Consider the following 14757-nt stretch of genomic DNA (forward strand, 5'->3'; position numbering starts at 1 on the left):
AGTTAGCTAATCTCTGATTTCCAAATTTCACAGAGACAGAAGAACACCGAAGACAAATAACAAATCTCTACCAGATCACAAAATCAAGAGACTGTAGAGAGAACAAGAGTCCCAAATGAGAGCTCCCAGAGAGCAAAAGAGAGACAAACCAATTCTTGTTGGCTCCAAGTGGGTGGCCAGCAGCCTGTCAGCATGGGCTGTGCACCGTCACTATCGGCAGCACTGCTGCTTGTTGCACAGCTGTAGGGGACTTTGGGGGAGGTTTATGGCAGATTCAAGGCTCGCTCTCTCTATCAATCAATCACCATCAGGGGGAGCACGTTAGAAGCACAGAAGTTGGGGTAAAAAGCACGAGTACTCAAACAGATGTGAACAGTTTATGTGCATGACTGGGAGAATGAAGTACTGAAACAAGGTCTCTAAGCACAGAGGGACACATGGATTTCTGTTGCGTGAAACCACTGGAGGTAGGTTACAGACAATATGGAGAAGTTGAGAGCCTTGTTAGCAGAGGACACGTGCACAAAGGGCAAGAAACAATGACATCTGGCTTTACTAACTCACACTGCTTGTAAAAAGAAAGAAGAAATTAATAATGAAGATAAAAACCTCATTAATTTACAACCCAAGTGAAAACAAGTGTTTGCTTCAGAAAGTATACATTCAATTCAAAATTACTTATCTGTAGGTTCCAGAGGTTTAAATATGGTCTCTGAATTGTTATTTGAATAGCCAACAGAAATATCCTAAAAAAAAATCATTGTTTCAAATCTCACATCAGAGGGTTCATTTCTGGTTAGTTTATAAACTATATAAAATGTAGTAGTAGTTTTACTGATTATATATATTTATATTCCAGACTATGTGAATGTGAAGTTATCACAAAGAGGAAAGTATTTACATGTTAAGAATGTGGGGTGGGAAGCTTTTGTTACCTGTTTTTTGTACCATTTAGCAGATTTTATGCTGTGAAATCATCATCCCATATGCTACAGTTAATAGCACTAATAATCAAAGAATATGTGAAGGTGAAGGTGTTATATGAATGCCTGTGATCAGATTTGTGCTGAGGAGAAGTGCATAAACAGTACCTTTTCCATGGCTAATGATACTTAGCTGTAACGGAGCTAATAACTCTTAAATTAATGCAAAATCAAGAAATCCACTCAAGAATCAAGTCACCTTGCTCTTAATTTTCTTTATTTCTGTAGGGATGTAGAATGTCCTTCATCATTTTCTTCTGAATCAGAACTATATCTCTGAGAACTTCTTTTTGTGTATAGATACACATATACATGTGTACTCCATATATTTAAGTAATACAAACCCCTACCTTAAAAACAGTTACAGTTCTTAAAAACACATTACTCCAGAATAACAGTGAAGAATAATATGTTTTGAGAATTTAAAAGGGGGAAAAAAAAAAGGCAAAATGATTGCTGTTCCTTTTAAGCCACCAGTCTTGTGCTTCACTGTCTTAAGATTCTGTGTTAAGCAAGTGTAAAAACCAGTGGGGAATAAAACAAGATTCAGGACTATTCTGAATCTCACAAGCACAGGAAAGCACAACTCAAATCCAAGCTTTATTTTGATTAAAGGAGTAATTTATACTATTCTACTTACAGCAGACATGATGAGTTCTCCACCTAGGTTCTGGATTTCTGCTTTAACTTGACTGCAGATTTTGAGCTGATGGGAGTACAGCTTGATCTGTTCGAGGTAAGCCAGCAAATCCTGTTTGCATGACTGGTCTGGACACTGAAGATGAAGAACAATTAATAACGCATTTCAGTAACTTCTCTCAGACATCAGGTTAGTATTTCACTGACTGTTCAAACTGTAAGTGAGTGTAGCCTTGCTTTTCACTGCAGCTATAGATCAGGTTGCGTGGTTCATTCCTCTTGTGACGCTTTTTAACAAAACAACTGGAGAAGCTCAGAACAATCCTAAGCTTCCCCATATTCCACTTTGTATTTAACAGTGCTCGGCTTGCCTTAGCAATATTTCTAAACAAATTCTTTAATGTATAGAATAATCACTCACCCTTCAATTCCTAAGAAGTTACGATTTCTTTTTAAGAAGATTAAAAGCAATATTTATGTGGGCAAATATAAACATAAATGCAGAGCAATGTTAACATTTATATCAAATTATGCTTTATCTTTTAATACAATGTGTGGTTTTTAATGTTCTATCCAGAGTTGATATTCAACTTAATCCACAGATCTTCTGTATCAGTGGGAAAAAGAAAATAAGAACGTCTTACAGAAAACTCACTGATTTCAATACTTTCAACACAGTATTTTTTTATAAAAATAGCGTATTTCTACCCTCACTTCTGTGAACTCTCAAAATACTTGGGAGTACTTGGAGGGGAATTAGTGCGCTGTCAATACCAGGCTGGACACCTAACACCTGGAATGCATTTGTTCCAAAGCTGCTTTTCATTGCTCTGGCATAATACAGGGATCTTAAGGTGAATGGTGACTCCCTATCGTGTTACCACAGCTCTAAAAAGTGAGCATGATAAATAAGAAATAGATCCTTACGGTTTGTCGGAGACATGGTTTTAGCCTGTGTGCTGTACTTACATTATAAATGTAGTCACCCTCTTTTGATAGGAAATTGTTTTCAGCTTTGTATATTAAAAAAGAAAAGATATGTTCTCACCAACTGCAGTGGCAAAGCTCATCCAATTTTGTACAGTTTTTAAACCTTTGGTCTTACGAATTGTGGTCAATGCAGTAGTGATTTAAATCCAAAACCTGCTAGAAGTCAGAAAAAGCACCAGTTCTACTTAATTCATGAATTACTTTCCCTAAACTACAGGCTTTGCTGAAGAAACTTGATACTTGTTTAAAATGGGGATGTGATGATTCTGCTTTTCATGACTGTGCAATAGTTTGGTTAAGCAAACAAGTTCATGTTTTAGACTCAGGGAAAGATAACAAGGATTAAGGAAGAAATTCAAGTGCGATTTCGAATTAATCAATGAATTTAATGTCAGTCCTTACCTTGTGTTCTGCTAGATCCATTACTAAAATTTCTTCTGTACTTTGGCATAATTTAGAAGAAAGATAGAAGAGTTTCTTGATATCGTCTCTTTCTTATGCATGATGTTTTCAAAGTGTTAGTGTATTAAGGAAAACTATACTAAAATATGTCTTGTTTCTTTCTTACTCAACAGGGCTTTAAGAACTACTCAAATCACTATTTAAATATTAGTATTTCAGTGACTGTTTAGAAAACTGTCAGAATCTCATTATTTCATTTTAATTAATAAAAATCTGCCCTTCCAGTCAAATGTAACTGTAATACCTTTAAGCATCACACCTAATCATATCAAGACAGGGTGCATTTCCTGGAATGAGATGCTTGCTTCTCAATTTTTCCTTTTCCTCTTCTTAAATACACTGTGATTATTTTTTTTCCCCACCGGAAAACTCCGGAGATGGGCAGCTAGGGTGCTGATACAGTACCTCATTCACTTCACATAGTGACAATGTCAATTACAGAATTTCAGAGACAAGAATATTTTGACATTATTATTATTTAGTACTCTTTTATATAATAATATTGGCCAGCCAGTCACATTTACTATCTTCCTTATACACCATTAGAGAAGAAATGTGTAACATTTTAGGAATGCTAAAGATGATATGCATCAAAGATCGGGAAACTGCCACTCAAGAACAAGATCTTGAGGTTAAAATAGCCTATGAAAACACTGATTTGGTGCTCAGTAGCATTTCAAAAAGCAAATGCTACATAGGTGTTACTACGAAAAGAAATTTGATTTGCAACTGTACAACTCTGTGGTGTACCCACAGCTTTACTACCCCGTGTAGGTGTGGTGCATCTTTCCCCTCTCTTGCCCATTACAAGGCACCTAAGTAAGAAAATAAGGAAAAGACAATAAAGATTTTCCTGAAGACAGGTATTCTTTCCTCCAATACAAAACCAAGAGGTCGTTAAAAGGAACTAGCATGAGTTCAAAACAAAAGGAGATAAGAGGTTCTTAACACCATGTTGCTAAGTTGCACATATCTTTGTTGCGGAATGGTTACACTAAAAGCTTACAGGGGTTAAAAAAATTACGGGACAAATTCATGAAAAAATATCAAGGACTATTTAATGTACAAAGTGTAGCAAACATATGTTTGATTAAGTAAATTCTTGAGTGGCTGCTGAAGGTTGGGAGACCATGTTGTGGAAGTATCAGAAACATATGCCGTTATCTCACCAAGTTCTGTATATATTCACTATTAACTACTGTCAGCAACAGGATATTGGCCTAAACGAACCTACAGTCTGACCAAGCATGCTCATTTTTATGTACTTTACCCATAAAACTTTACAAGATGATATCATCAAGGCAGGGACAAACACAATACAAAGAAGAGGCAGTTACAGGGGTAAAGATAACATTCTGCACTACTTTAAGCAGGATAAAGTAGTACAACAAAATTAAAGCTTCATGCCTTATAGCATTTCCAAATCAACCACAAACAGATGTTAGAAAGAAACGTACTCTGTAGAGAGGATATTCCGTAAGGGATCCTCTACATATTGCTCAGAAGCATCTGGTACAAGCAACACTTGCTTACTAGTGAAACCGAACACTAGGCTGCAACAGAAGGACAATTAATAAATTCTGAGTTTAATCATCCCACAGGCAATGGATGGTTACCAGTTTAATGCCTCACATTCTTAGCAAATGACGAGGCGTTCCTTCCCATACATATTGAAGGTCGTGGGGTCTAACTAAAGCTTTCCGTAAGAACAGGATCAGAACTGACTTGCATCTGAAAGAGGCAGTGGTGTTTTACCTAACAGAAATAATATCCACAGAAACCTCAAAGTGATTTGATAAATTATGCAGTGATTAAAAACACGGTGAAACCAACATTCACAATCCAAGTGAAAAAGCCACTGGCACAGCAGTGCCACGAAAGATCAAAACAAACAATTCTGCAGGAAATTCTGACTGTTAACAATCCTGTTCTTGCTTTACTTCTATTTCATTCCTTTGCCAACGAAGTCAGTAGCATTTCTCTAGAATCTGAGTCTGTCTTCACTGTGATTAATACTGGGTATAATCACACACAGACCCACTGCTATAAACGTATAATTTATTGCAACTATTTGTTAATTGTAAGCTTTTAGGTAAGATGATCCTGTAACCAGAAGATGTTTTTGGCACATCTGCTCGGACCAGATTTATCAGTTAATTCTTTTAAAGGATGCTTTTTTAATTATACTTTCAGGAAAAGTTTTTTGAAGTACATGAAATCAGCTTCAAAGTCAGGAGACTGCCTGGTTCTATAGAGCGAGATGTGTCACATTGATCTTTACACCTCTGGGATTTAAAGGTAATTAACATTTTATCACATTGATGTATTGATCCTGACTGAGAGACCACTGTACATGGAGGAGTTAGTGACCCTCACAGCAGTCAGCTGTGGCACACACCCAGCTAATGTCTGGCAGCTGGGGAGCTTCCGTGCCACTCCCACTTGGTACTGGGAATTAGGCCACCTGCGTATCCTTACCTTTATCTAGGACTGCAGAAAGAAATTCTCATGTGAACATTCTGTTTGATGGTGGAAGTGATTAATGGCATTCTCTCCTTATAAGAAAATTCTGTAATAGCTCAAATGACCAAAATGAGGGAATCTCTTCTGTGGACAGGGTCTGCCCAGCATTGCTGTGTGCGGATCTGAGGCCCGTTCGATGCTACACCACCTGGGGTTCCCACCACTGAAAGGGATGTAACATTACCTACACTGCTCTTTCCTTAGTGTTACCTCTGACAAATAGCATTTGAAATGACACCTCACCGAGTCTGACTGCCATTGGGATCATAACAGACCAGCACCTCTTGGTGCAAAACAAATGGAATGCCAAGGAGGCTGTTAATAATTCCATTCCATTAAACTCATGATGTACTAACTGCCTTAATTATCTTAGGGCTTTCAGGTCACAAATATGACAATGAATTTGAAACAATCTTACTTTAAATTTATTATCAATGTACTCGTGGTTACTTTGCCTAGGTTTATGTTGATGCTGTACTGTGATTATTTTCACAGTTGTTAACTCTGAGTCATCCTAAAGTGCTGTGAGTATGGACTGAAATATAACTGAATTCTGCTAATTGTACCACACCGAGTCCCATTCTGTCAAACGCAGGAAGACGGATTTATAAAAATCTGAAAAGAAGAACAACATATCAGAGAGGTGCTGTTGTGGCTGATGAGTTATAAAATACTGCAAATACAGTTTCAGGGTGGATTATCTTTTTCCCTAACATAAAAATTTCCTGAACGATGTAGTTCCACAGTTTTCAATTTCGAATCTATGACATTACGTGGAGTACAAGCCATAATAATTCATTTGAAGATGTTTTATGACAGGCAAAGGTCAAAAAGATATGACAATGATTCTTCATTATGCAGCGATTGCTTATTTTGGGGAAACAGAGCAAGGTTTTTGCTTCTCCTTGCATGTGGCTTTGAATACTGAAAATGCGATCATACCTTACTGTGGTCCTGTTAACTGCAAAGGCAGAGTAATAGTTGAGTCATGGGACAGCTGTGAACAATAAAGTGATGTGGCCCAATTAAATGACAGTATCAGAAGTGGTACCAAATACTTACAGGGTAGCCTAAGCTCCATAGCAAGTGGTGAAAATGCATCAAGAAAAGTATGTGCAGGAAGAATACAAGGACCTGTAACAGTTACTTGAAAATCAGTACAGTGTAGAGCTATCTATTTTCACTTTCGAAGCAAATCATACAGATCCATTTTTAAATGGAATAAAAATTCCACATAATTTAGATGTTTCTGAAAGGCAACAGGTGAAATACTCCACTAAAAAGTATTAATGCTGCTGAGAAAGGCACTCATAAAACCCCATCAGAATTCATGTTCCAGTCTGAGCAACAAATTCTTGAAGAGTTCTTCAGTTTGGACCAACTTCAGAGAACAGCTCTTAGCTAGCCCAGAGGAATGTAAAGTTTCTTTTGTTTTAGGACCCCAAGACAGCAAGGCATAGGAAATTTGGCAAAGTAGCAGCTGATAAAAGGTTATTGGTCTTTACAAATACTTTGGAGATATAAAAAAAAACAACCCCACAGGGAGAAAAGAGCTCTGAAAGTTAAAGGATGATTTGTCATGGGGAAAAAAGTTTACAGAAGTCAAAAGATTTCCAGCCATCTGAGGGATGAGGGGATCGTATTAAGCATGTTTGTGATAGGAGGAGTAAAGGCGAGAGTCTCCTTTTTACTAAGTTTGACACCTGTCTAGCAATCACTGTAGTTGTGTTCACCACAAAGGAACTGGAAGGGCTTCTTTGGTTCATCTTTTTTTTTTTTTTTTTTTTTTTAATAAAATTGTATGTGCTCATTTGCTTCTAGCGCTTGTAACGTAAAGTTACATCTAAAATACACCATGAAATTCACTGACTAATGAATTTCAGATGCATGCAGGATGCCACAGGGAATAAATACCAGGGGTCAGGTGGCTCAAGGGTATCAACTGTGTGCAAGCTCTGAGCTAGGACAAATGGAAATAATTTGAGTGAATTCAGTAAAAGGGTTACAATAACCATAGCAATGATGTCACATTTCCCAACAGCTACGAGAATATACACTAACTACGCTCGTATTAGTGGCAATGAGTCATGGCTACTTTTGCCTGACAGTAATTTGTTCACGTTTCTACTCTGGAGTCACTGTAATAATAGAGAAAAAGGAAAACTTTAGGAAAGAAAGATTTCAGGGAGACTGGATTCCCTACTCTAAAAAGAACAAGAGATTATGACCTTTACTCATCTTTGGCATCACATTGTTTTCTGCAATAGATCAGTGACAAGCTATGGTTTTGAATTTTACTTTATAGTAGTAGTGCATAAAATCTTGAAAGGAGCCCTTCTCCAATGCTCTTGAAAAGAGAGATGTGCTGGAAGAGTATCTGTCAAGATCAGAAATGGGGACTTGACACATTTTACCTAGTTTTTCATCAAATCACAACTGTATAGATGGAGAATAGAAATTCCTTGTCTTGTTATCTGGAATTCAGAGTCTCGTATGACCGAAAACACTACACAGACTGTTGCTGCTTCATAGATATTAAAAAGCAAGCATTGTACATGAAAATCACGTGAGGGAAGGGCGACAGTATGTGAGGGTGTGGAAGGCAGTGACTATAGCACGATACCCTACGCAGTCACAAAAACTAGGAATGTAAATGCTTTACACGTGATACTTACACACTAGCGTTTCACTACACTGTCCTACTGGCACTGCCTGGCCCTAAATCAATGCACCTCACTTAGAGAGGGCTGCATGTGACAAGTTACTTGGTGTATCCATTTATTAAGCTACTATGCAGTTGTCTTAGCCAGGAAAAGAAAATGTCTTAGCCATTTACGTAGATCCTGGTTTGGGGCTTCTGGTGGGCCTTTTTGAGCTACCTGATGCTATAAAAATCCAATGGCCATGAAGCAGACCTTATAGCTCTAACCCTTTACATTTGATGATGGCAAGTGTTTCTTTTAAATGCAAAAAAAGAAAAAAAAAAAAACAACACCACCTTGAGACTTGCAGGTATGCAGAGGCCAAAACTCTGACTATCCAGAAGGGTATTTACATGGAAACCCATTTGACATCAATGCTCCAAGAAAATGGTCAGTGTTGGGGGGAAGAGATAGGAAAGATAACTTAGGTACAGCAACAGCACAGACTCTGTAACGTATGTAGAGATGAGGGTGGAAAACCATTTCAAAGATAGAGAAGAAGCATCAGTAACATTACCAAGCGTGGTGCTGAGACCTGGCACCTGTCCCAAACAGTCTGCCTGCTCAGCAGAACTCTGCCAATGCCACAGTCCTGGGTTCCCACGTGTAAGCTGACTCACCTGGAACAACTCAAGTGTTTCTGGGTAATTTACCCAAGGAAGTCAAGAATGGACTGTACTATGCATCTAAAATGTTGCGTTCATAGCTTAAAATAGCTATGAATGTGTACACAGATATTTATATATACATACACAAATATATATTCATATATATAATGTCTCTAAAATCTTGCATTCATAGCTCAAAGGAGCTCACAAATATACACACATGTACCAATGCAGATGCACATAAATATATATACATACATATCTGTGATATAAGTACACATACATCTCTGTGTGTTTGCAAGTGTATATAAACACATTAATATGTATGCAGAGAATCCACACATACAATTAAGACAGCATCTATGTGGAAATTGAGAAGAATAGGACAATCAGACAGGTAGATCTAAAAACGTTGTGAGCGCTTTTGTCGGTGACCTTCTCAGGCGTTGGAAGTTCTGTGGATGGATTAATCCGTGACAAAGGTTAAAGCATTGCCACATAAGTAACCTACCTGATTGGCAATCAGCCGTGCTAGGACATCCATCCTTGATCCTGACTCTGAAATCATTTTTGCTGCATTGATTACATCAGATGTGTTCTTCAGTGGTCCTTTACCCCTTCAAATGAAACAAAGAACCCTATTACATTATAAAAAAATCTGAGAATAAACCCTATCCATGCAAATCCATAAAAAAATCCGTACAGAAGCAACATAAATTAAATCCCTGCCCTGCCTCCAACTGTTTTGTTTTCACGTCCCATAAATTTGTATTGTTTGCCATCAACTGGATGCAGAAGTACCAGAAAGATGTCACTCAGTGTTTTGTAATGGAAAATGCCAAATCCTGAGGATATGGATTTTAAGAGAGTACTTGTGCCGTTTGCTTTTCCCATGGTTATATGAAGGTTATGTTCCTTTCTTCTCCAGGAATTTTCTTGTAAATACGTTCAAAGAAAGTTCAGCACAGTGACGTATTCTGAAACTCATTGTGGGTATCTGGTCAGAAAGACTAGGTTTTTTTTTTTTTGTTTAATTGGCGTACACAAGAATGAATGGAAATATGTGAACAGGGCTGCAATTGGAACAAGTGCCACTCAAATACAGATACACCGTATCTCAAACTACTATCGAAATAATCTCATAAATTATTCAAAGAAAAATTTTCAGTTTAGGAAAACTGTGAAGTTCTTGTGAACAGTTTGTCAAGAAGCCAACCTCTTTTCTAATACAAACGCCCCTCCAACCCCCCTCAAAAACTTCCTTGATTACATGACAATATTTCTAGAACCTAGGAAGTAAAATGTGATTACTTAAGGTATGCAATGCTGACAACTGTTACCTTCACATTCTCTTGTGCTTCAGCTTCCTCAGTGCTGAAATACTTCAGCTAAACTGAAATCAACAATTATACTTCACACACGTATAAAGCAAGCAACCCTGCTAAGTTCATCTTTGCATTTAATATCTTTGACGATAATACTTCTAGTTTATTATATAAACAGTTAATTCTGTTTATATAATAAACAGTTAATTCAAAGGCTTCATATCAGTTTACAAGTTCTGCAGTGGACGAAGGAAGTAGAAAATACAGAATATGCCTATACGTCTTTGCTCAAACGAGAAGACTCTTTTCCTTAAAGTCAATATGGTTTCATATATAAAAAAGGCAAACCATTCCCATAAAAGACTCATTCAGCCTAAAAATATTATCATACGTAGTTATACAAACAAACATTTCATTAAGTAAAAAGGCAGTGATGACAACACAAAATGGCAGGTAATTTTTAATCTCTTCTTTTCTTGATTAATTATATTGCTTAGCAAAGAATTATTTGTTGATCCTTGAGGAAAAAGCATACTTTAGAAATTACAGTTTCTTATGCTCAACTTTATTTAGAACAACCTAGTATTTTACAGGTTATTTTTTCACCAGAAAGGTATCTTCTTGTTATGGAGAACTTATTTAGCAAATTGATCAGAGTTTATAGAAGAAGAATAGTGTATGCGAGGAATGAATTTGCAAATGCAATCCCGTACGTCCAGGATCAAGTGCTTTAAACTTCATCATATCCTTCATGTGCCTCTCTTGGTATTTTCCCTTCTCACCCTTCATTGCACAACTGAATTCTTATGACTGCACACCAAAACTTCCCACCACTTCAGTCCACTGATTAGTTTTTCATTGCTATTATTTGCATTGTGACAAGTCCAAAGGCCACAGGTATACCTATATACCATAGGTATACATATGTCAGTCGTTCAGAGCAAGTCCTTTAGGTGCTGCACAAACTATAAGCAGTCCAGTGCTCTCTTGGAAAGCTACTACCCAGTCCACCAGTCAAACAACAGAAAAGGTGAGCATAATCCAGAATTAAAGAAGTGGGGAAAGAAGAGATGGCAAAGCAGTGCAAGTAATTTCTGCTTAGGTACTACTTATGAGCATCAGCCAGCAGCTTTTTGACATCTGAAGACGATGTCAAAAAATACTCGCTGGCCGAGTATTTTCAAGGTGATGCTCTTCAATTTAACTAGCAATTTTCTTGTGGCTGTGCAAGTCCCTCAGAAGATCTGACTAACAAGAGTGAAGCAATTGCACCCAAGAAAGATACTTCAAGCAAATGAGAAGAAAGTATTTCTTTCCACCACAAATACAGCCGCTGTGAGAGCCATTAGAGCAACACTCAGCAATGAGGACTGACAAGACTTCTGTTCCACTTGCCATCTATTTGTGCCAATGGTTCAAGTTCTTCTCTACTACATTCTCCAAGAAATGGCAGGAAGCTTACGACCTATAAACCACAACTAACTCTTGAAATAAAGGCTTAGAGAAATATTGTCCTCAGGCTTATATTTAAAAGTGTTGAAAAACCAGCGTGTTAAGTGACACATACAAAGAGGGCTCTGCTTCTACACAACCAAGAACAACTAATCCAGACCCTTTTAAATGAAGTACAGGTTTAACTGCCTTGGGGTATGGCATAATGAACCCCTAGTCCTAACTGATCATGTTTGGTGAAAAGAATACTTAAGAGAGTACACCAAATCTGCTGAATCACCAGACAAATGGAAGATGTAGACAGAAAAAAACAGGATGAAATTTCTATGGGCACAACTGCAAACTCAAAATTTGGACAAAAATAATTAACTGCATAGAAAGATATAGCCTATAGAGCAGTTTGGGCAGTTTTGGGGTTTTTTTTAAAATAGGGGTTACTACAGTGGGTCAGTCTGAACAAGAGTCCATGGGTAGTGCTGGTATGAAAATAGATACCACACCTTTTTTATTATCTATATATAAACAATATATAATTATTTAATAATATATAACAAATATATATAATTTATATAATTTAATACTGATGATATAATTTATATATAAATAAACATGTAATATATTTTTTATATATATAAAATAATAATATCATTACCTATTACCTATCACCTATAGGTACACAAATAGGTAGATATCCAAAACAAAGTTTTTCCTTTTGCTTTCTCAGGTTTGGTAAGACTACAGCTGCAGTTCAGAGTGGGCTTCCACGAAGAAAGTTTTGACATGATTGGAAACCATGCTAACAGAATGATTAGACAATGTCATAAACATGACCAATAAAGAGAGATTGAAGGGTTTAAACCCTTCTTTGATGTGGAAGTTGTGAGCTTAGGAGTGGGGCAAAGGAAGAAGCATGAGCAAAAAGAGGCTGTCGAATATACATTGTAACAGTCTTCAAATGGGTTTCATGGCTGCAGTGGATAGGGGAGGTAGTATTGAGCTTACATTGTAGAAAGAAGTTTCAGGTGAGGTGCTGAGATCATGACAAACGGGAACAGAGCAGCCACGAGGCTGTGGTGTCTCCACCACTGGACGAGACTACAGAGACATCTGTTATGAATGGTGGGATGATTTAAGTCCCTTTCTGAGGCCTCTTCCAGTCAAACAATTTTATTATTTTAAATTTAACAAAAAAGTTTCTCATTGTTTGGTGAGTGACCACCAGTTTGAATACATGTTGCCTTCCAGTGCTATCTGTGCAGCTATTCATTTTGGGAGTTCCCAGTTTTCCTGATTTAGCACCACATCAGCAGATTCAGAATGCCACTAGCTCAAATTAACTCCCCGAATCCAGACGTTAGGCACAAAAGGTCTATTAAATCATCCAAGTTCTTTTCCCGAGCCAGTAGACGGCTTCCTACCAGTTTTATATTTACTTGCATTGTTTCTGACAAGTTTGAAGTATGAAAAAACACTTCGCTAAGGAGGCTATTTCCCTCCTGAATTTGTTTCAGATAGATACCTCACTTAGTTCTCTCTCCATATCATTATACCGATATCCCTTTCATGCTTTTCCTCCACCAGGTGCTGAAGCATCCCTGCCTAATCTGTGAGACTATTGTGATACTGGTCCAGTTAAGAATAACCAAATTGCCTAGAGATAATATAGCTCTGCATGCAGAAGTTTAATATTAGCTTAGCTCATGCACCTACAGCAGATGCTTAGAGACAGATAAAAAAATCCTTCCCACCATATACCATCTGATGGTCAACAGCATCACAAAATTTCTCCTTTGAGGAATTTCCTGTATCTTTCCCTCTTCTATGAGAGAAATTCTAATTTCTTTGTGGTGGTGTCCAGGTAATTTTTTTTTTTTTTTGTCAGCCTTATCTTACTACTTTTTTGCCCCTGCTTCTAGTCTCTGTAATTTTCAAAGACAAACTTCATCTCATATACTCAGTTACTGCATTTACTGAAATTCTTTCCCAGTAATTTCACTGGGTTCACAGCCTACAGTAGACTCTCAATGCCTGATTTTGATTCATTGCATGGAAGATCTAATTTTCCTCACACCACTATTTCCAAGCATAACCTTACTAGCGAAGTAAGTTGATAAAACATTCAAGCCTATGAAAAAAATAGATGAGAGAGACCATACTATATCTATAAGCAATTATATACCACCTGCTCTATCCAATGAGGAAACTAGGAATAGATTGTAAATAATTTGAGAGAGACGTCCAGCTAAGTCTAACTAGAAGGAATGTAGTTAGATTGCGTACAAAAAGACCAGTTTAGAGTATCTCAACCAAGGTGTAGGAGGAAAAAAAAAGCTTCACACAGATGTTTCTTGGAAGGTACAATCAGAAGAAGAAAAAAAAAGCTGGACCATGTTAATTGGACACGAAGAGGTGTGAAAAATTTTGAAAGAGATGTAAGCCTCTCAATCTAATCATTCTTGCTTCAAGCCATGATAAACAATTGATCTGCAGAGTTCACTCCATCCCTGTCTGCCTAAACTTAACAACAGTGATCAGGCATCCGTATCTGGCATTTGCTTTTTTCCTACACACTGGAATTTCACTCTGAAAAGTAACAATTCAAAATATCCTCTTCATTCTCACAGTAACAGAAACGTGTACTTTTACCTCAAATCCAAGAGGCCTTTGCCATCGCATTTTCCAGGAATAGAGAGTCTTCTGTCTCTGAGCAAAGCTGAGTGGCTTACCCCTACTCCCTGGACTCACCTCAGCAACTGTTTTGTATTTCCCCTACATCAGAAACAACAATAGGGAGCTCTACTGCCTAGTGAGTCCCGAAAAATAAACTCTTTACGTCTAACACCATGAACTACCATAAAAGTAAAGCATTTCATAGCACTGCAAGCATTTGAAGGTGTGAACTTAAGCTTCGCAACTAGTGTCATCTCCAAACTACAACCTGACCATTGTCACGTGAAATTCTTGAGCTTCAGACAGACACTGGCCACTACGTTATCAGTCCTGACTTCTAGCGCAGCAAATCCTGACAGCTCCCACTACAACTAGGTTTGTGGGGACACTGCAGAAGGCAGCA

General features: G+C 37.5%; 1 protein-coding gene across 5 annotated transcripts in view; it reads right to left on the reverse strand.

Annotated features, from left to right (window-relative positions):
- The window catches only part of CTNNA3 (catenin alpha 3), a 520316-nt gene that overhangs the window by 11995 nt on the left and 493564 nt on the right, over positions 1-14757 (reverse strand). For 4 of the 5 annotated variants that reach the window (XM_086616261.1, XM_086616260.1, XM_086616263.1 and 1 more), the window contains 2 exons: positions 9419-9524; positions 1624-1758 (listed from right to left, as the gene is read on the reverse strand). In XM_086616261.1, the coding sequence (XP_086472387.1) occupies positions 1624-1758; positions 9419-9524 (241 nt within the window). The remainder of the gene's footprint in view (positions 1-1623; positions 1759-9418; positions 9525-14757) is intronic. The other variant, XM_086616262.1, reaches the window with a different exon arrangement.

This window comes from Tauraco erythrolophus, chromosome 9 (genome assembly GCF_009769465.1).
Source record: "Tauraco erythrolophus isolate bTauEry1 chromosome 9, bTauEry1.pri, whole genome shotgun sequence".
NCBI classification, from domain to species: Eukaryota; Metazoa; Chordata; class Aves; order Musophagiformes; family Musophagidae; genus Tauraco; species Tauraco erythrolophus.